Source organism: Vipera berus, assembly GCF_964194415.1.
Source record: "Vipera berus genome assembly, chromosome: Z".
NCBI lineage: Eukaryota > Metazoa > Chordata > Lepidosauria > Squamata > Viperidae > Vipera > Vipera berus.
Window position 1 is genome coordinate 49,274,239 of NC_138205.1, and position 21,920 is coordinate 49,296,158.

The 21,920-nt window shown below is 47.4% G+C and overlaps 1 protein-coding gene across 2 annotated transcripts in view; it reads left to right on the plus strand.

Moving 5' to 3' along the window:
• KRCC1 (lysine rich coiled-coil 1) overlaps positions 1–1,831 on the plus strand; it is a 31,866-nt gene extending 30,035 nt beyond the window's left edge. For both annotated transcript variants that reach the window (XM_081343245.1, XM_081343246.1), the window contains exon 7: positions 607–1,831. In XM_081343245.1, coding sequence (XP_081199371.1) covers positions 607–1,375 — 769 coding nt within the window. In that variant the 3' untranslated portion in view covers positions 1,376–1,831. The remainder of the gene's footprint in view (positions 1–606) is intronic.
• Positions 1,832–21,920: the final 20,089 nt, after the last annotated feature.

The window sequence follows — 21,920 nt, forward strand, 5'->3', positions numbered from 1 at the left end:
GTTATTTGTTTATATATATATATATATATATATATATATATATATATATATATATATATATATATATATATATATATATATATATATATATATATATATATATATATATATATATATATATATATATATATATATATATATATATATATATATATATATATATATATATATATATATATATATATATATATATATATATATATATATATATATATTTGTTTTCGTAGATTCTCGCGGGTGTCTGTATGTGTATGTGTACCCGAGACTCTAGACCTACATATATATATATATATATATATATATATATATATATATATATATATATATATATATATATATATATATATATATATATATATATATATATATATATATATATATATATATATATGTGTGTGTGTGTGTGTGTGTGTGTGTGTGTGTGTGTGTGTGTGTGTGTGTGTGTGTGTAACAACATATCTAGAGGGCACCAAATTAGGAAGGATGAAGGAGTAAGTCCTATCGATTTTATATGATTGTACTACATGAATCTCAGGAGTGGGATTAATGATACTAAGGTAGCATTAAAGCCATTAAGACATTCTCATACTTTATTATTTGTTTTAGAGAAAATATGATTGTCACTTCTCTGATGAAGAATTCCAATAACACAAACAGTTCCTTTCAAGATGAATTGGCAGATTACATCAAAGTACAAAAAGCAAGAGGACTAGAACCAAACATTAATTTTAGAAAGCCTGAGCAAAAAGTGTGTGAAGCCATTAATGGTCATGAGGAGACCTTCGCATCTGACCAAGGTTTTCTTTCAAGAAATGTTTATGAACCAAATCAGCATTCCATTTTTTCCCCAGAAATGGACACATTTTCCTATTCTTCTGGAAATAGATTGCCACACCCACCAGTGCAAAATTACCCAGTAAAGCTAGAAAATGTTTGTACGTACAGCACAGACAGTGATTCTGAAAAGCAAGTGCCTCAGTTGACCATCTACAGAAATGACTGCTACAAACCACTATCGGCTGAATCAGAGTCTTTGTTTTCAAAGAATAACTCTAGTGCTGACAAGAGGAGCCATAAGCTGCCAAAGACATCAAGGGCCAAAAAAGAACAGCCATTAGAGGGAGAAGGAGATCTTTCAACTCTTAAAAGAGCAGGAAACAGTCAAGCTATAGAACTGGAAAGAGATGGTAAGAAAAAGAAAAAAAGTCATATAGATTCAATAGCTGGGTCAAAATCAAAGCATAGTAAGGTAAAGGAAAGTAAAAATCATTCTTCTGAAAAGAAAAGCAAAAGACATAAGGAGAAAAAGAAACATGAAACCAGTGCAACTACAGAAGAAGACATGCTGTGGAATGAATCTATCTTGGGATTCTAATTAACTTTCTGTTTATTGCTTGAAGCTTGACACTTTTTTATGTTTTATTTACTGGCTATTTTTAAAGTTGCTTCTTCAGAAATAATGAGTGAAGGAGATTGAAATCAGTAGGGAAGAAATTGAAGAAATTCTCCAATATGATTTGGAGTATCATTTAAATTCAAAAATGCTTCTACCCAAAATAAGACTGAATACACTATAAATTATTAAATATTCTTCCCACATTTCATATTTGATACAGAAGCATATAACTTCTTAAGTCCCATTAAGTACATATTGTTGTAAGTTTTAACAAATAATATAAAAACATGAGATGGGGCTGGGTTGTATCCCAAAGAAGATATTTTTTCTTCGTGTAGATAATAAAGAAAAAAAGCATATAAGATACAATTTGTTTAATATTTTTTCCTCCATATCAGTCAAACTCTACCTTTTGGGGGGAGAACATTAAAGGAATACTACTATTTTAGCTTATGTTACTTAATTCTAGGCAAATTGAGATAACCATTGTTTCCCAAAAATTATTGTGGCGGGCTTTATTTAAGAGCAAAATGAATATATAATTCCCAATAGTTTTTTTCTGAATTGTTTAGGCATTCAAGGGTTTTTAAATGTAGTTATAATGATTTTTTAAAAAGTAATTGCCAAACACATTTTGTATTTTCTCCAGAGTTCAAATTCTTTTTTCACATTCAGTGGCAGATTGTAAAAATAAGGCCTTGGAAAGTATTGCTGACAGAGCCCTTGTTTGCAACACGTTGGGCAGCCACAATGGAACATTTTCAAGGCAATTTGGATGTAATCAATTGCATCATCATTTCTGTCTTTTCTTAGTGTAAAACACTAAGGGCACATGTAAAATCATGTGCTCTTAAAGTTATGGCAAATTTCCTTGCACATCATGTAACAACAACGATCAATCACTTCCATTCCTTTTGGAGAGGAACTGGAGAACAATCAGCAAATTTCTACAGTGTTAGAACTTTCATCAATAAAAGCAATAATACCTTATATTAGAACGCACATTATTTAGTGGGCTTCCATACAGCTGTGTTCAAGTACTTTCCTCCACTCTTAATCCTTGAAGCAGCAGGAAAGTATGTCCAACCTGCACTGAATTGTCTTCTCTGGCTCAGCTACTAACTATCAATAAATGTTAACAAAAAGAATCAGAAAACTATGTTTTTGAACTTGAAGAGAGATGAGATAAGCACAAGGCAAGAGGAGAGCACAATGAGTAAATGAAATTTTGCAGCCTTGAAAGGCAGCAGGTAAGCAAAAGGCAATGGGAAATAAAAGGCCTGAGAGAATATGCCAAGGGTTTTTTTTTTGGGGGGGGGTGTTTTTTTGGGGGGTGTACAGCTTCATAAGGCTCTGCTCTTGACTCAACAAGACATCACAAAAGGAGGAAGGAGGTAGTGAAGAGAACACCAAATTTAGATCCAAATAGAATTGTTTGTACTTTGCTTACTTTTAAGGAGTTGGCCTCAATGTATTTACTATGGTTTATTGATTTTGTGGATCATTTGGAAGACTAAATAAGAGCCTCAACATGAGTCACTGACTGTTAGTCTATGAATATTTTGTCTATGTATAGTGTAGTGGGTCCGATGCAAGGAAGAGACGCCAGCCGGTGTGTGTGTTCAGCTCTTTATTGGAGGGGGGTAGCGAACTGGGGAATGAGGGTTACCTGGCCTCCTTAAATACCTAGCCAGATAAGCTGACAGCCAATGGGGTTGGCCCTAGGTTTCCCGCCAAAACTGGGTTTCCTGCCAAAACCGTTCAGGCCAACGCCCCCTGGTGGCTGTTGCTATGCAGGTGCCTGCATACATAACACCCCTCCCCCTTAGAGAAGAACCACATAACAATGAAACAACTTGCACTAACTATAACTATATACACTGTATGTCAATAATAATAACAAAACGATGTCCTTCCTCTGAGCTGGTCGATGTGTCGCCTTATGTGCCTGTCTCCCTCCACCCCCACGATGTAGGAGAGGGGTCCAGTTTTCTCAATCACTGTCCCTGGAACCCATGGATGCCCTGCCCCGTAGTTCCTTGCCCAGACCAGGTCCCCCACGTTGAGAACTCTGTGCTGGTGATGATGGCGATGAAGATGATGATGATGATGCTGATGATAGTGGTGACCTAACCGTCTCGGTTGCTACCCGGTCTGGGTGTAAACGGTCCAGCTTGGTGATGAGGCGCCGTCCCCATTGCAGTTCTGCTGGGCTCTTCCCGGTAGCAACGCATGGTGTAGTGTGCTGGGCGAGTAGGAATTTCGCCAGTCTGTGGTGCCAGTCCCCGCTAATGATGCGCCGGAGTGCGTCCTTGGTCATCCTTACCATCCGTTCGGCTTGCCCGTTGGTCGATGGATGGAAGGGCGCGGAGGTGGCGTGCCTAATCCAGTTCGCCTTCAAGAACGCCTGGAAATCAGTAGCGGTAAACTGAGGCCCATTGTCAGACACAATTACGTCGGGGAGGCCGTGTGTGGCAAAGAGAGCTCTGAGCACCTGGATTGTCCTCCCCGAGGTCATGTTGGGCACTGGGACTACCTCCAACCACTTGGAGTGGCTGTCCACCACTACTAAGAATAGTTGGCCCTGGAATGGCCCTGCATAGTCAATGTGGATGTGGGACCAGGGTGTGTGTGTGGCCTCCCACTTGTGCACGGGTGCGTGTGGCATTTCCGGTCTGGATCTCTGGCATGTGTAACAGGCTTTGACCCGTTCCTCAATGTCCTTGTCCAGCCCTGGCCACCAGAGGTAGCTTCTGGCCAGGGCCTTCATCCTAACCACCCCCAGGTGTCCCTCGTGTAAGGAGTCCAATACCCTGCTCCATACTGCGGTGGGAATGATGACCCTGCTTCCCCAGAGGAGGCAGCCCCTGTGCGTGGAGATCTCATTGCGCCTGGTGAAATAGGCCTGGAACTCAGGCCCCGGGGACTTGTCCTGCCACCCTGTGCAAACCCAGGAGTGTACCCTGCTCATGATGTTGTCTGTGGCTGTGTGGCTGGCAATGTCCTTGGCATGGACTGGGCACTCTGGTAGCTCCTGCAGTGCTAGGATCTGTGTGGCTGGGGCCGGGTCTGGATCAGGGGTGTCTATGGGTAGCGTACTTAGACCATCTGCGTGGCCCATCTCCTTCCCTGGCTTATGCACCAGCTTGCAATTGTAGGCTGCAAGGAAGATGGACCACCAGAGCATTCTGGGGGACAGGATTTGTGGAGTCTGCCTGTCCATTGTGAACAGGCCCAGGAGTGGTTTGTGGTCCGTGAAGACAGTGAACTCCCTGCCATACAGATAATCGTGGAATTTTTTGATACCTGCCACGATTGCCAGGGCTTCTTTGTCAATTTGGGCGTAGTTTCTTTCTGCTCCAGACAGCGTCCTGGAATAGTAGGCTATGGGGATTTGCGCCCCATTGGGCTCAAGGTGGCTGAGCACTGCGCCCACACCGTAAGGGGATGCATCGCATGTGATGCAGATGGGCTTGGACTCGATGAAATGGGTTACTGTGGACTTATCCGACAGTAGTGCTTTCAAGGCCCTGAAGCTATGGTCGTGGGCGGCAGTCCAGACCCATGCTGCCTGCTTGTCTAGTAGCCTGTGGAGGGGCTCTGCAATGGCTGCCTTGTGTGGGAGGAATGCATGGTAGAAATTCAACAGGCCCAGGAATGCCTGCAGCTCTGTCTTGTTCTTGGGTGTGGGTGCTAGCTTGATGGCCCTCACCTTGGATTCTGTGGGGTGGATTCCCCTGGCATCTACTCTGAACCCCAAGAATTCTGTGGAGGGGACACCTATGCTGCACTTCTCCCTCTTAAGTTTGAGTCCAGCTGTGCAAAGCCTGCACAGCACCTCCCTGAGCCTACCTGCTAGTTCTTCTGCTGACGCTCCTGCAATCAGGATGTCATCAAAATAGGGGCAGACTCCTGGAATGCCCTTGAGTGTCTTCTCCATAACTTCCTGGAAGATGCCAGGAGCAACACTGACTCCAAACTGCAGCCTGTTCACCCGGAATGCCCCCCTGTGTGTTACTATGGTTTGAATGTCAGCCGTTGCCCTAGTAACTGTGAGTTGCTGGTACTCCTGCGCAAGATCGAGCCTTGCAAAGATGGCACCACCTTGGAGGGAAGCGAGAACGTGGCTGACCGTGGGGACCGGGTACACGTGCGGGTTCAGTGCGTGGTTCACCGAGCACTTGTAGTTGGCGCAGATCCTTATTTCCCCGTTGGACTTGAGGGGTGTGACGATGGGGGTTTCCCACTCCCCCCATCTATGGGCTCTAAGATTCCCTGGGCCACCAACTTATCTAATTCGCGCTCTATTTTTTGTTTGAGCGTGAAGGGGACTCGCCGCGGCCGGACCCTAATGGGGGGAACATTTGAGTTAAGCTTGAACACTATGGGGGGGGCTGTGTACCTGCCCAGTGTCCCATCGAAGACGTCTGCAAACTCCTTGCAGACGGTCTCGACGGGGTCTTCCTGGATCCGGTGGATCCCGGTGACTGCAATTCCCAGGGCCTCGAACCAGTCTAGGCCGACTAGGCTGGCTCTCCGGCCCTCTACTACTACAACCCCCAGGTGCTCTTCGCGACCCTTAAACCCCACCGAGACGGTGGCCTCCTCTCTTACCTTGACCGGTGAGTTCTGGAAATCGGTCAGGGTTAAATTTGTAGGCCATAATTTAATCTGCTGCTTGCTCCAGCTATTTATGTAGTTAAGGGTCTCGTCCGAGATGATCGAGACCGCTGATCCGGAGTCAAGCTCCATGCTGCAAGGGATGCCTTGTAAGCAGATTGTTAGTCTAATTTTAGGTTTGAGCAGTCGGCGGCTACCCGTGTGATTAATGGCCAGCCGGCTCTCAACATAGCCAATTCGTGTTTTGGTCGGGGCCCCAGTACCTTCGAATGGCGATTCCTCCGGCTGCAGCTCGTGGATCTCTTCTCGAGGGCGGCGGCTACGACAGACCGCGGCTATGTGGCCTGTTTTCTTGCAGGCCTGACACGTGGCTGACCGGAACTTGCAGAGGCTGCGCACGTGGTTCCCACCACACCCTGCGCACTTCTGAGGGTTGGCGGCGTTGCTGGGAGGCCTGGGCTTGTCTGGGCATCTGGCTCGCTGGTCGGGGGTCGACTTCCGCTGGAGGAGGTCAATGCTCTGGTCGTCCACCTCTGTGGCACCTTGCCAGTGGACGCTGGTTGCCTGGTTGCCGGACCTGGTTTCCTGGCATGCTTGGACAGCCCTGCAGGCCGCTTCGTGGGCTAGGATGGCGTCTTCGGCTTCTTGGAGCAAAACCTCCTCTCTCTCGAACAGGCGCTCTTGCAGCCACCTGTCTCATAGGCCGCAGATCAGCCGGTCCCGTAGCCGCTCCTCCAAGTTCGAGAACCTGCAGGCGACGGCGGCTTCTCGTAGGGCGGCGAGGAAATCGGCACCAGTCTCGTCGGGGCGCTGGTCCCTTTTTTCAAATTGCGACCGCGCGGCCACCTTGGAGCGTCGGGGCTTGAAGTGGGCGTTGAGTCTGGCCATGAGGTCCCGGTACGCGACGGTGTTGATGGCCTCTTGGAGGAACAGGTTCGCGGCGATCTCCAACAGCGCTGGCCCCCCGAGGCAAAGCAGGGCGGCCGCCTTCGCCCCGTCCTCTGATATCTGGTTGAACCGCATGTACAGTTCAACGTGAGCCAGATAACAGGCCCAGGTCTCGGGGTGGCGGGTGTCGAACTCGCGGGGTTGACCGGCTCTTGCCATGGCGGTGGTTGCGGTCGCGGTGCGGTGTGCGGTCTCAGTTGCGGATGCGGTGACCAGCGTGGTCCGGTCGGCTGCTCCGGTCGGCTGGCGGTCGTGGGGGAAGAAGGAAGGAAAAATGCCTTTCCCTTCAGCTCGTGGAGCGTTGCCCCAGTGACTTCAGCTCTAGGTCGGCAGCGATCCCACCTTCATCGCCACTATAGTGTAGTGGGTCTGACGCAAGGAAGAGACGCCAGCTGGTGTGTGTGTTCAGCTCTTTATTGGAGGGGGGTAGCGAACTGGGGAATGAGGGTTACCTGGCCTCCTTAAATACCTAGCCAGGTAAGCTGACAGCCAATAGGGTTGGCCCTAGGTTTCCCGCCAAAACTGTTCAGGCCAACGCCCCCTGGTGGCTGTTGCTATGCAGGTGCCTGCATACATAACATATGAATAAATTCAGGTGGGCACATTGGCTTTTATCGAAAGCAAGCTAATTTGTTATTACTAATCTCATCCACAATTTTATTTAGTATCAAGTTGATAGCTACAAATCGAATGGAAGATAAACTGATGATTCTACAAAGGAAAAAGGAAATGAAATATCTAAGAAAGACACTTTTCACGAGTTGATTCAACAGTAGCAGCTATATAATTCTTGGAGTTGTAATCTAAACTAAAGTCACCCAGAGTTGTTCCAACACTGAAATGGGAGGCATATAAATTTAATAAATAAATACATTTTAATTAAATGTATTTTAAATTGGTCTTAATTTTTGTATTAATGTTTAAAAAATTATACCCTGTAAACCGCCCTGAGTCCTTCGGGAAAGGGCGGTATATAAATTCAATAAATTAAATTAAATTAATTAATTAATTAATAAAAGATATCTGTAAAACCGTGGAACTAGTTTTACAATAGCCTGAGGCAAATCCTCCCTGTCATGCATTCAGCAGCTATTATGATTTTGGAGAAAAAAATTAATCCAAGATTGCCAGATTTTGTGAGGATGGTAGATATTTTGGCTTCATTCTACATCCTGACACTTTGTCAGGAACACTTGAAAAATGTGCAGAAGTTGCAGTTGATGTAAATGTGGTCGCTAGACTGTCCACTGCAACATATGTTGGATCTGGTGAAGTAAATACAAAAAAATTGTATGATTGCCAGTACAGCTTGAATATAAAGGACACGTCCTTATGATGTTAACTTCCAGCCCATGATGGAGGTAGTTTACACTGTTTATTATTTATTTTAAAATATTTTCCAAGTTTTCTGAACTTGATAGGTTCTACTGTTGAGCTAGGTATTAACTATTCTGTGCATTTGGCTTTTCCTGCCTAAGTGCAGGAGCTAACTTTTTTTTCAAACACTGAACTTGCAGTGCTCAATTCTGTCAAGACCTTTAGAATCTTAAGTCTATTTTCCAAAGTCTTAGCAGTTCTCCCCATCTTGATGTCATCCGCAGATTTGATGAGCGCCCCTTAATTGCCTTATCTACATCATTTATTACCTTTATAACTTGGCAGACATATATGTCACTTATTGACTAGATGAGTTAAATATTGGCCCAAATAAAATTGTTCCCTCTATAAAATGAAGACAAAGCTTACAGAATCAATTTCTGTAAGATTTTTGTTTTGGTGATCCCTAGGGTTTCCGAGGATGAATTCTGTCCCACAATAAAATGGTTTTACTAAAGAAACATGCATTCCAAGTTATGCCACTGTGTGCCCTGAGCAAGAGAATCATTTGCCCCGGATGGACTAGAAGCAGTAATGACCAGACATGCCATAAGCCAACACTTGGAGACTGCAAAGTGTCTACTGAGATACAATATTAAAACTGAAAATATGCAAAGCAAAAGTGATTCTCCTTTCTCAGCATAATGGAAAGAATCCCGTGGCAGTGTTGACTAGCCTATTGGCTCATTGCATCACGCCTAGATTTGAAGTGACCATAAAATTTCTTAATATACAAATTAGATAGTTCAGATGATAGATCCTTTTATTCAAAAAACAAAGAACAAGAGCTGATTTTTTTCCACTGACAGTTTACAAAGTTTGTGGTGGGGAGGCATGAAATCCAGCCTAGCACCACCTGGGTAATGTTAGATGGGGCATTACTGCCTTTCTCAACCTTGGTGGGGTTTCATAGTCCCACTAACCAAGCTTGAGGTTTCCTGTTATTCTACAAATTTCCTGTCTTTCTTTTGCAGCCTCTTTTCATCTATATTACAAAGAATGCCTCGGGGACATTGAAAAAGAATTGTACCCCCAATCATAGCTTCAATAGCTTTGAGGAGGGTTTAATAAGCATAGTTTAATAAGAATACTACTATTAATAACAGCAATAACAACAATAATCACAGCTATTAATATCTGTGCAGGTCTTTCTGCATAAAGGTAATTCTGAAAGGTATCGTTTGCTAGCCATTTTCCTCATTTTTTTAGATATTCAAAAGCAAATATAAATAAAGCCCTTTAATAAACTTATTGATATAGATGCCAAAAGACTGGAACAAAATGTAATATCAGATTCAGGAATTATATGGCACATCCTTACAGATTAGAGTTCTTTAATTTCAGTTTTAAGGATCTTTATTATGTTAATAATATATCACCTCAAAACAAAAATAAAATATCTGAATTTTCAGACCCAAAAGTTTACATATTTTACATATTCTGAATAATTTAATTTAATTTAATTTAATTTAATTTAGTTACATTTATATACCGCCCTATTCCCTGAGGACTCAGGGCGGTTTACAGGAAATTAAAAAATCCACCATACAAAAGTTAAAAAAAACCAAATTAAAAAATATTAAATTGACCCTGTATAATTAAAACGCCAATTAAAAATTTCTCCTCAGCCTGGGCCCGAGAGCTCAAAGAGCCAGGTCTTCAGGCCCCGGCGGAATGATCGGAGGTCGGGGGCAGTCCTCAGCTCCACCGGCAGCTGGTTCCAGAGGGCAGGCGCTCCCACTGAGAAGGCCCTATCCCTGGGTGTCACCCGCCGGCAATCTCTCACCGGCGGCACCCTGAGCAGACCCTCCCTGTGGGAGCGCACTGGGCGAAGGGCGTTTGATGCCGGCAGCAGGTGTTCCCTCAAATAGCCCGGACCCAGGCCATGTAGGGCTTTATAGGTAATAACCAGCACCTTGAATTTCACCCGGAGGGCAACCAGAAGCCAATGCAGCTCGCGGAGTAGAGGTGTTACATGGGAGTATCGGGAGACCCCCATTACAACTCGCGCGGCCGCATTCTGCACCAGTTGAAGCCTCCGAGTGGTCTTCAAGGGCAGCCCCATGTAGAGAGCGTTACAGTAGTCCAGACGGGAGGTAACAAGCGCATGAGTAACTGTGCGTAGGGCGTCTCGGTCCAGATAGGGACGCAACTGGCGCACCAGGCGAACCTGTGCAAAAGCCCCCCTGGTCACGGCTCCTATGTGGTCTTCAAAATTGAGCCGTGAGTCCAGGAGGACGCCCAGGTTGCGAGCCCTATCAACGGGGGGTAACACCTCACCCCCCATCGTTAGAGGTGGAATAAGTTGGTTAACCCGAGATGCCGATATGCACAGCCACTCAGTCTTGGCGGGATTGAGACGAAGCCTGTTTCTCCCCATCCAGACCTGAACCGCCTCCAGGCACCGGGACATCACGGAGAGGGCATCGCTGGGTTGGTTCGGGGTGGAAAGAAAAAGTTGGGTATCATCAGCGTACTGGTGATACCCCACCCCGAAACCACGAATGATCTCGCCCAGCGGCTTCATATAGATGTTGAACAGGAGAGGCGAGAGGACCGACCCCTGAGGAACTCCACAAATGAGAGACCTCGGGGCGGATCTCTGCCCTCCTGTCAACACCGACTGCGAGCGGCCCTGGAGGTAGGAGAACCACCGTAGAACGGTGCCTCCCACTCCCAACCCCCTGAGACGCCGCAGCAGGATACCATGGTCGATGGTATTGAAAGCCGCTGAGAGATCTAATAGGACCAGGACAGAGGAGCAACCCCTGTCCCTAGCCCTCCAGAGATCATTCACCAGCGCGACCAATGCCGTCTCCGTGCTGTGTCCGGGCCTGAAGCCCGATTGGTACGGGTCCAGATAATCAGTTTCCTCCAGGAACAGAGGGAGCTGATGCGCCACCACACTCTCAACAACCTTCGCCAGAAAGCGAAGGTTGGAGACTGGACGATAGTTGTTTAAAACAGCCGGGTCCAAAGCAGGCTTCTTGAGAAGGGGCCTCACCACCGCCTCCTTCAAGGCGGCAGGGAAGACACCCTCCTTCAAAGAGGCAGTTATTACTGCATGGAACCAGCCTCGTGTTCCCTCCCGAGCCGCATAAGCTAGCCAGGAGGGACACGGATCCAACAAACAGGTGGTGGTGCTCAGTCTCCCCATGATCCTGTCCACATCATCAGGGGAAACAGGGTCGAACTCAGTCCAGATAACATGCTCAAGACCGCCTGATTCCTCCACGTCAGACTCTGCCCAGTCAGAGTCCAGACCGGTCCGGATCCGAGCGATTTTGTCCGCCAGATGATGACTAAACTCCTCGGCTCGTCCCTGCAAGGGATCCTCTCTCACCTCCTGGTTAAGGAGGGAGCAAGTCACCCTAAACAGGGCGGCCGGGCGATTATCCGCGGACGCGACAAGGGCGGCAAAGTAGTTAGACTTCGCCGTCCTTATCGCCGCAAGATAAGACCTTATAAAGGTTCTTAACTGCAATCGGTCGGATTCGGATCGGCTGGATCTCCAACCACTCTCTAGACCTCGTCTCCGACGCTTCATCTCCCGGAGCTCCACAGAGAACCATGGGGCCCAACGGGATCTGCGCCGGGTCAGAGGTCGCATGGGTACAACGCAGTCAAGTGCCCTGGTGGCAGCCGTTTCCCAGGCCTCCACCAGAGCATCGACTGGGCTGTGGGTAAGGGTGATAGGTATAGCCCCAAGCGCCCTCTGGAACCGATCCGGGTCCATTAGGCGCCTGGGGCGGAACCACCTGGACGGTTCCGCCGCCCAGCGGCGGGGGGTGGCATGACGGAAAACCAGCCTCAGGAGGTGGTGATCTGACCATGACAGAGGGGTGATGGACGGGGAACCCCCTCCCAGATCGTCCAACCACTGTCCAGACAGGAACACCAGGTCGAGAGTATGATCCCCCTCATGAGTCGGGCCCTCAATAACCTGGGTCAGGCCCATGGCTGTCATGGAAGCCATGAACTCCCGAGCCAACTCCGACGACCCTCCCAGTGACGGCAGGTTGAAGTCACCCAGGACTATAAGCCTGGGGAACTCCACTGCCAACCCTGAGAGGGCGTTGAGCAGCTCAGGCAGGGCTGTTGCCACACAGCTGGGCGCCAGGTATGTAAGCAACAAGCCCAACTGAACCCGAGGACCACATCTCAAGAGGAGGGATTCACTCCCGGCCATCTGGACAATGGTGGCCTCCCGGGGACACAAAGTCTCCCGAATAACCACTGCCACTCCACCACCCCTGCCCTGAGCCCGCGGCTGGTGCAGCACCCGGAAACCCGGCGGGCATAACTCGGTGAGAGGCACCCCTCCCTCCGAGCCCAGCCAAGTTTCCGTGATGCACGCTAGATCCGCACATTCCTCCTCGATCAGGTCACGGATGAGGGGAGCTTTGTTGACTACGGATCTAGCGTTAAAATAGACCAACCTGAGCTCAGGGGCCTGATCACCCTCATCCCCGGGTAAGAGGGTGCTAACCGGAGGGTCGGAGCGCGCCACCGCTCGGAGATAGCGGGGGCGCGATCCCAGGTGTTGATATGGCCCTCCGCGCAAACACCTGCCTTTCCCTATCGCCGTGGGGATTTGAAGCCCCACCCCCACATTCCCAGAACCAGCAGCCACCTCCTCCGACCCCGTCCCGTCGGGACCTCTAACAGGTCCAGACTGAGTGCCGGTTAAAGATTCCCTCCCTCCCCTCCCCTCCCTCCCCCTCCCTAACCTTTTAAAATAACCGGCTAAAAATTTTATCAGGGGCCTCTTAGTACGTCTCCACTCGAGGCCCCTAGTTAAGCCCAGCCACCTCTCGGAGCCCCAGAAATTGGGTCCGTCATCAAGGGGAATGTTAGAAAAGAAGGCTGGTCGTATCCAAGAGGGAGAAACCCCTCTGAGGGCGCACAAGTCCGAACCAGAGTATTGTAAACGAGCCATGAGATGGAACTGTCTATATGAGCCATTGTTCACAAATGGGGTCAGAAGTTATTAAGCTGATGGGATGTTAGTTCAGATGTAAAGAACATTAAGTCCGGAACGTGTCTTCATCCAGCAGTCTGCCAATCCGGCTCTGCTCTCACCTGAGCCGGTCCAGACAAGAGCTCATGACTGTCCTCTCACCTAGCCATGAAATCCAGCCTGGGATGGATAGGGGCAGCGTTGCTGGGGAAGCAAAAGTCCACCTTGCTAGTCTCTCACACCAGTAGGGGATTCATAGCCAGTCCAGAGCTGCCCTCTCACCACGGCCTGTCCAAGACTCCTTCCGGAACATCATAGGGAGGTCACGGGAACAGGAGAAAAAATGTCCCAAGTCCTGTTCCAGCATCCAGTCCATCTTAGAAAGTAGCAAGCAGACCATCCAGCACACAAATCCATTTCTAGGGCTGCAGGGAGCTCAGTTATAAATGTCAGATGCTCAGGTTCAAGCAGCCAAATCTCTATCATCCTCTGAAAAAAAGGAGACAGAAAAGTCTCTCCCATAGCCTCCACGCCGAAACGGGAATCCGCAGCCATTTTATAAGCGGAAAGGCCAGGAGCAACAGACAGGAGCAGAGAGATCCACACGGCTGCAGACGGCGCCCTCCAACTGAGTTCAGGCGCCTGATGATCCATCCAGAGGTCCGCAGCAGGATCCTAGGCTGCCGAGGTCATCTCAATCTGAAAAGCTTCCACAACGCCCGAGGAAGGGAGAGCGAGCAATCAGCACAGCGCCTAACAGCTGATCCTGAGCACCAGCTGATCGGCGGCAAGCTACAGGCCGCCCGGCTGCTGCCGCTTCTACTTCTCTGGGGGGGGGGAAAGGCTCCACACCGCGAAACGGTGCTAGCCTGTTGTTCTTGCACCCCCCCTCCGAATATGTCCTACGGCTGGGCTTTCGTGAACCTCACCAGTCCCCATTGTGTAGGCTCACCGCAGAGCTCAACGAACGCCACCCGTGGTCGCCGCCATCTCGGAAGGATGGAAGGATGGAAGGCTGAGTCAACCTTGAGCCTGGTGGGAAATATGAAAAGCGTAAGGACCTGCCTCAGCTAATTCTCAAGAAAGTAGAACTCTTGAAACTGGCATTGTTTTCCATGCAAATTGCTGCATTAAAACTTTCATTCACAAAACCCCACCCCAGAGCAAAACTTTCTGGTTCACATCCAGCCAATCCACAGGTGCAAAGTTGTTACGGGAATCAGAGCTGATAAGGGCCGATTCACTGGGTCTTGCAACGGAATGGAGATAAGGCAGATGGCTCCTGGCACATTCCTTTCCCCTTTTCAGACCCAAAGAGATACATCAAAGTTTAGAAAGAATAAAGTAGAGGAAATACATCCATAAGACAGAGGAAAACCTTCCCCCTCCCACTATATGCAGTTGTTGGCTGCAACAACTGAAGGAACCTAGTAGACAGGTATACCCAGTCCCCTACTCTGAACTGTTTAGGTTCCACCCTTTTCTTGTCTGCCCGAGCCTTATAAGCTGGTCTGACTTCATCTAAGGCTTTTCTGACCACTGGCCAGGTGTCCTGCAGTTGCTTAATCTATTCCTTAAGGGAAGGGATGGTGGGCTCGTTATTTGGCAATTCAGGCAAGGGGTTAAAAACTTAGCCTGTTGCCTCTTGAAAAGGAGTGAACCCCTTGCTAGAATGGACTGCATTGTTGTATGCTACTTCAGCAAATGGCAGGAGGTGGGTCCAGTTATCCTGCTGATAGTTAATAAACATCGCAGGTACTGCTGCAATACTGAATTCATTTGTTCTGTCCCACCATTAATTTGAGGATGATGACTAGATGACAGGCCCTGGTCCGTATCCAAAAAGTCCAAAGATGCCCTTCAGAACTTTAAGATGAATTGGAACCCTCCATCAGAAATTATGCATTGCAGGGCTCCATGCAAACAATAGATATGGTGGAGGAACATCTTTGCCAAAGTCTTTGCCATTGGTATCTTTGAGCAAGGGATGAAATAGACTTGTTTTGAAAATAGGTCAATCACACACACCCCCAAATAACGGTATTTCTAGCATTCTTGGGTAGTTCTACAATAAAGTCCATAGAGATCTCTCTCCAGAGTGCTGAAGGGCTTTCGACTGGTTGCAAAAGACCAAGTGTTTTTCCCTGCCTTTGCTTTGCTGCTGCACAGGTAGGGCAGCTGGCGACATATCTTTCTTAATGGAGGACCACCAAAATTGTCATTTTAGGAGGTGTAACATTTTCACAAATCCAAAGTGCCCAGCCACTTTGGAGTCATGGCAGGTCTGCATAGTCCTTAGTCTCTGGCTGGCTGGCACATACAATTTCCCCCTTACCCGTGCAAGCCCATCTCGCATGGAACAGAAGTTTTTGTGGCTAAGGAACCAGTCATCTTTGTCCAACACTTGTTTGAACTCAGATGTGACAGTGGTGTCTAGCAGGGATTTACCTTTTTAATGTGCTCTCATGGTCACTGGTGTTGCTAGTTGCTGCATTGGAAGCATGGGTTTAACTATTTCTATTTTTACACTGCTATATTGCAGTAATCTCAATAAGGTGTCTGCTAGGAAGTCCCCCCCCCCCAGCAGATAGCATAGAGTAAAATTGAACTGTTGGAAGTACGGTGTTCATCGGACCTGTTTGGGGGACAGTGTTCTTGGGGTTTTCAGTGCTTTCAGGTTTTTATGATCTGTCTAGACCTGGAATGGAATTTTGCTCCCCTCTAGGAAATGCCTCCAGGTGAGAAGAGCCTCACAGCGTAAGCCTCCTTCTTCCACACTGCCCAACATTGCTCTGTCTGAGTTAGCTTTCTTGAGGTGTAAGCACAGAGTTGTAGTTTCACTTGTTCATTTTCTTGAAGTAAAACTGCCCACCACCACCACCTTGCTTGCGTCAGACAGGATAACAAACATCCTCTCTGGGTCTGGGTGCTTCAAAACTGGCTCCATGGAAAAAGTCTTTTTGATTTCTCGAATGCGGCTTGGCATTCCATGGTCCAATTTAGTGGCTGGCTGGACTTTGCCTTATCCCCTCCCTTCATTCTCAGTAGGTTCGTGATGGGGAGGGCAATCTGGGCAAAGGAGGGATGAATTGCCTATAGAAGTTAGCAAAGCCCAGGAAGCTTTGCAGTTGTTTCCTGGTGCATGGGACCTCCCACTCTAGCACAGCCCACACTTTTTCTGGGCCCATCTCCACCCCTTCCTGCGAGATGTGATAACCCAAATAATTGATCTTCTCTCAATGAAATTCACACTTTTAGAGCTTAGCATACTGCTTCGCTGACAAAAAGTTTATTTGGCCTCACCCTCAAGAATTCCAATCCACATGCAGAACCAGTCTATCATATATTCTGCCAAAACTATAGTCAGCAGATTTATTCAGATGTCAGAAATTTGTCTCTTTACAAGGATTATAGGCTGAAGATTTTTCCAGGCAAGATTTGTCAAACAAGATTGCCACATTCTGTCTGCCAGATTCATGATGTACATGTATTCTTACTCTTCAAATATTGTTCCATCAATAGGAACAAAAGGATTATTATACTCCATTATGAATTCAGAGTTGAACATTCAGGTTAAACATTGAGTACATGCTCCTTTAAATAAATATTTTTTTAAAAAAAAATCCAGAATTGTCATTTGAAAATTGACGATATTGAAAAAAGGATTATATAAACAAGCTAACATCAAAGATGTCTGAACAGTTCAATGCTTAGGATTGTCATATTGCTGTCCTGTCCCAAGGCCTAATACCGCTTAGCCTATCAGATAATTATTCTCTTGGTAATTTCCATATACGGTAAATGACAAATTGCATAAATTGGCATTCTCCAGTGAGATGCTGATGCCCCTGAGTCATGATAAGGCAATGGTAGCTCTTAAACAAAGATTCCTTGACATAAAATTGCAAACCAGATATATAAATATATCATTTGGAACTCAACTGGGGGAAATAGGAAATTTCATTTTAAACCAGCATTACATCTGGCTCAATTCACAAATAACAAATTTTGGCCTTTAAACTATTGCAATTTGATACCTTATCATTAACAATGTTGGAGGGTCTAGTAGTTAAGACACCAGGCTAGAAACCAGAAGACTGTAAGTTCCAGTCCCATCTTAGACATGAAAGATGGCCGGATGACTTTGAGCTACTCTCAGCCCAAACCACTTCAGAGAATTATTATGGGAAAAATAGGGAGAAAGGAATAATGAGAATATTCACTGTCTTTAGTTATTTATAGAAATAATAAAGGCAGGAAATAAATATTACCAAATCATCTATACTGAAAGGCTGTGTCCATATAATAATAATAATAATAAAATAAAATAATAATAATAATAATAATAATAATAATAATAATAATAATAATAATAATAATAATAATAATAATAATAATAATAATAATAATAATAATAGAATTGGAAGGGTCCTTGGAGGTCAACTAATCCAGCCCCCTGCTCAGGCAGGAAACCCTATACCATTTCAGACAAATGGCTGTCCAGGTTCTTCCGGGTGCTACACCGGCCACGAGCTCATGGTAGGGGTGGGGGAGTGGCGGTTACTATTAGGGAGACCTTATGTCCGCGGGAGGCCACCGTTTCTCAGATAGTCGGGTGTGAGTCTCTCTTTATGAGATTTGGTCCTGGGGCGCAGTTGGGCTTGCTGCTGGTGTACATTTCGCCTAGTCACACAGCGGCAGCCCTGCCCGAGCTGCTCGATATCCTCTCGGGCTTGGTGGTTGAGTTTCCCAAACTTATAGTTTTGGGAGACTTCAATCTACCATCCCTGGGAGGTTCATCGGAGCTAGCTCGGGAGTTCATGGCTTCCATGGCGGCCATGGACCTGACGCAAGTAATTTCAGAGCCAACTCATGAGGGAGGCCACACCCTTGACCTGATTTTTTTATCTAGACGGTGGTTGGATGATCTAGGTGGGGGCTCTCCATTTATTATGCCCCTGTCATGGACCGATCATCATCTCCTGCGGCTGGTCTTCCGTTTTGCCACCCCCCGCCGTGGGGGCACGGAGCCAATTAGATGGTACCGCCCCAGACGCTTAATGGATCCTGATAGATTCCAAGCGGCGCTGGGGTCCCCACCTGCCTCCACTGCTCACAGCTCGGCGGATGCCTTAGTGGAAGCCTGGGAAAGGGCAGCCACTGAGGCACTTGACCGGGTTGCACCCTTGCGGCCCCTGACCCGGCGCAGATCCCAGCGAGCTCCATGGTTTTCTGCGGAGCTCCGGGAGATGAAGCGTCGGAAACGGGGCCTAGAGAGCTGCTGGAGGTCTAGCCGATCCGAACCCGACCGGTTGCGGTTAAGAACCTACATTAGGTCTTATCTCGCAGCGATGAGGGTGGCGAGGTGCAATTACTTCTCCACCCTCATCGCGTCCGCAGATAATCGCCCGGCCGCCTTGTTTAGGGTGACTCGCTCACTTCTTAATCAGGAGGTGAGGGAGGATCCCTTGCAGGGTCGTGCCGAGGAATTTAGCCAACATCTGTCGGATAAAATCGCTCGGATTCGGACCGGTTTGGACTCCAGCTGGGCAGAGTCAGGCGATCAGGACACGGGCGGTCTTGTCAATGTTACCTGGGAAGAGTTTGATTCTGTGACCCCTGATGAAGTGGACAGGATTATGGGGAGGCTGAGCTCCTCCACATGTTTGTTGGACCTGTGCCCTTCCTGGCTGGTTTATGCAGCTAGGGAGAGGACACGAGGCTGGCTCCAGGCGGTTATATCTGCTTCTTTGAGTGAGGGTTATTTCCCCACCGTCTTGAAGGAGGCGGTGGTGAGACCTCTCCTCAAGAAGCCTGCCTTGGACCCAGCTGTTTTGAACAACTTTCGTCCAGTCTCCAACCTTCGCTTTCTTGCGAAGGTTGTCGAGAGTGTGGTGGCGCATCAGCTCCCTCTGGTCCTGGATGAAGCGGATTATCTGGACCCCTACCAATCGGGTTTCAGGCCCGGGTACAGCACGGAGACGGCATTGGTCGCTCTGGTGAATGATCTCTGGAGGGCTCGGGATAGGGGATATTCCTCTGTCCTAGTCCTATTAGACCTCTCGGCGGCTTTCGATACCATCGACCATGGTATCCTGCTGCGGCGTCTCAGGGGATTGGGAGTGGGAGGCACAGTTCTTCAGTGGTTCTCCTCCTATCTCCTGGGACGCTCGCAGTCGGTGTTGGCAGGGGGGCAGAGATCAGCCCCTAGGTCTCTCGTTTGTGGAGTTCCTCAGGGGTCGGTTCTCTTGCCTCTCCTGTTCAACATCTACATGAAACCGCTGGGTGAGATCATTCGTGGTTTTGGAGTTGGGTATCATCAATATGCTGATGATACCCAACTTTTCTTTTCGACCCCAAACCACCCCAGTGATGCCCTCGCTGTGATGTCCCGTTGCCTGGAGGCGGTTCGGGTCTGGATGGGGAGGAACAGACTTCAACTCAACCCTGACAAGACTGAGTGGCTGTACATTCCGGCATCCCGGGACATTCAAAATGTTCCATCTCTTTCTATGGGGGGTGAGCTCTTACCCCCCGTGGATAGGGCTCGCAACTTGGGAGTCCTCCTAGATTCACGGCTTACCTTGGAAGATCATATAGTGGCCGTGACTAGGGGGGCTTTCGCCCAGGTTCGCCTGGTGCGCCAGTTGCGGCCCTATCTGAACCGGGATGCCCTGTGTACGGTCACTCATGCGCTCGTGACCTCTCGCCTTGACTACTGTAATGCTCTCTACATGGGGCTTCCCTTGAAGACCACTCGGAGGCTCCAACTGGTACAGAATGCGGCCGCGAGAGTTGTCTTGGGAGTTTCCCGGTACTCCCATGTTACACCTTTGCTCCGCGAGCTGCATTGGTAACCAGTTGTCTTTCGGGTGAGGTTCAAGGTTTTGGTTACGATCTTTAAGTCCCTACATGGCATGGGGCCGGGATATCTCAGGGACCACCTGCTGCCGGCATCAACTCCCCTCCGCCCTGTGCGTTCCCACAGAGAGGGCCTCCTCAGGGTGCCGCCAGTCAAGGAATGCCGACTGGTGGCCCCCAGGGGGAGGGCCTTCTCTGTGGGCGCTCCGGCATTATGGAACGAACTGCCGGTAGAGCTCCGGACGGCATCAGACCTCCGAACTTTCCGTCGTGGCCTGAAGACCCACCTATTTGAAATGGCTGGTCTGGCCTGACGGGGGATTATGGGTTTTAATTTGTTGTTTTAGATTTGTATTACTGTTTTAACTGGGCATGGGTTTAATCTTTTTTAATTTTTGTATTGTCTTTTTTATATATGCCCTGTGAACCGCCCTGAGTCCCTACCAAGGAGAAGGGCGGTATACAAATTAAATAAAACTTAAACTTAAACTTAAACTTAAACTTCTTAAAAACTTGCAGTGTTCGAACATTCACAGCTTCTGGAGGCAGGTTGTTCCACTGATTAATTGTTCTGTCAGAAATTTCTCCTTAGTTCGAGGTTGCTTCTCTCTTTGGCTAGTTTCCATCCATTGCTTCTTGTCCTGCCTTCAGGCGCTTTGGAGAATAGCTTGACTCCCTCTTCTTTGTGGCAGCCCCTGATATATTGGAACACTGCTATCATGTCATCCCTCATCCTTCTCTTCATTAGGCTAGACCAGCGGTAGGCAACCTTGGCTCTTTTATGAATCATGGACTTCAACTCCCAGAATTCCTGAGCCAGCTGGCTCAGGAATTCTGGGAGTTGAAGTCCATGGGTCATAAAAGAGCCAAGGTTGCCTACCCCTGGGCTAGACATATCCAATTCCAGCAACCGTTCCTTATATGTTTTAGACTCTAGTCCCGATCATCTTTGTTGCTCTTCTCTTTCTAGAGTCTCAACACCTTTTTTACATCGTGGTGACCAAAACTGGATGCAGTATTCCAAGTGTGGCCTTACCAAGGCATTGTAAAGTGGTATTAGTACTTCACGTGATCTTGAGTCTATCCCTCTGTTAATGCAGTCTAGCACTGTGTTGGCTTTTTTTGGCAGCTGCAGCACACTGCTGGCTCATATTTAAGTGTTTGTCCACATATTTAAGTGATTGTAATTATGAATAATATACTGCTGTATTGTAATTTTTACTGAGTCACCCATGGTAGCTGAGTTTCAGATTAGATCAAATAATTTTAATTTAAGATCTATCAAATAATTGTCTATAATGACTAAATGGAATCATATTTCTACCTATATTTCTAGTGCTGGAAACCAAAAGTACCAAAGTTTTGGTTGTTCTTATGGATGCTTTCTTACCTGATATACAGTATCAAACATATTCTTCCATTTCAAATATCATTCCTAAGTATTCTTCAAGCTTTCAGGGTAATTCATATTGGAATGAATTATCTCTGAGTGCTTTAATACTGCATCGTTCAATGCATTTTCCCCCAGATGGACAACTTATTGACCCACAGCAGACTCCCCCAACATGAAGCTCTCCATTATTTTAGATTTTGAAGTTTAATCCCACCAACTTTCCTACTGACTGAAAGCTATGGTGATTATAGACTCACAGTAGAGGCTGAAGCTAGTGTTAGGTGGTTCAGTTCTTAAGATTTTCTAGTTATTTCTCAGATGTTCCATTTAGCTTTTCTCAGAAGCAACCACAATATAACCACAAT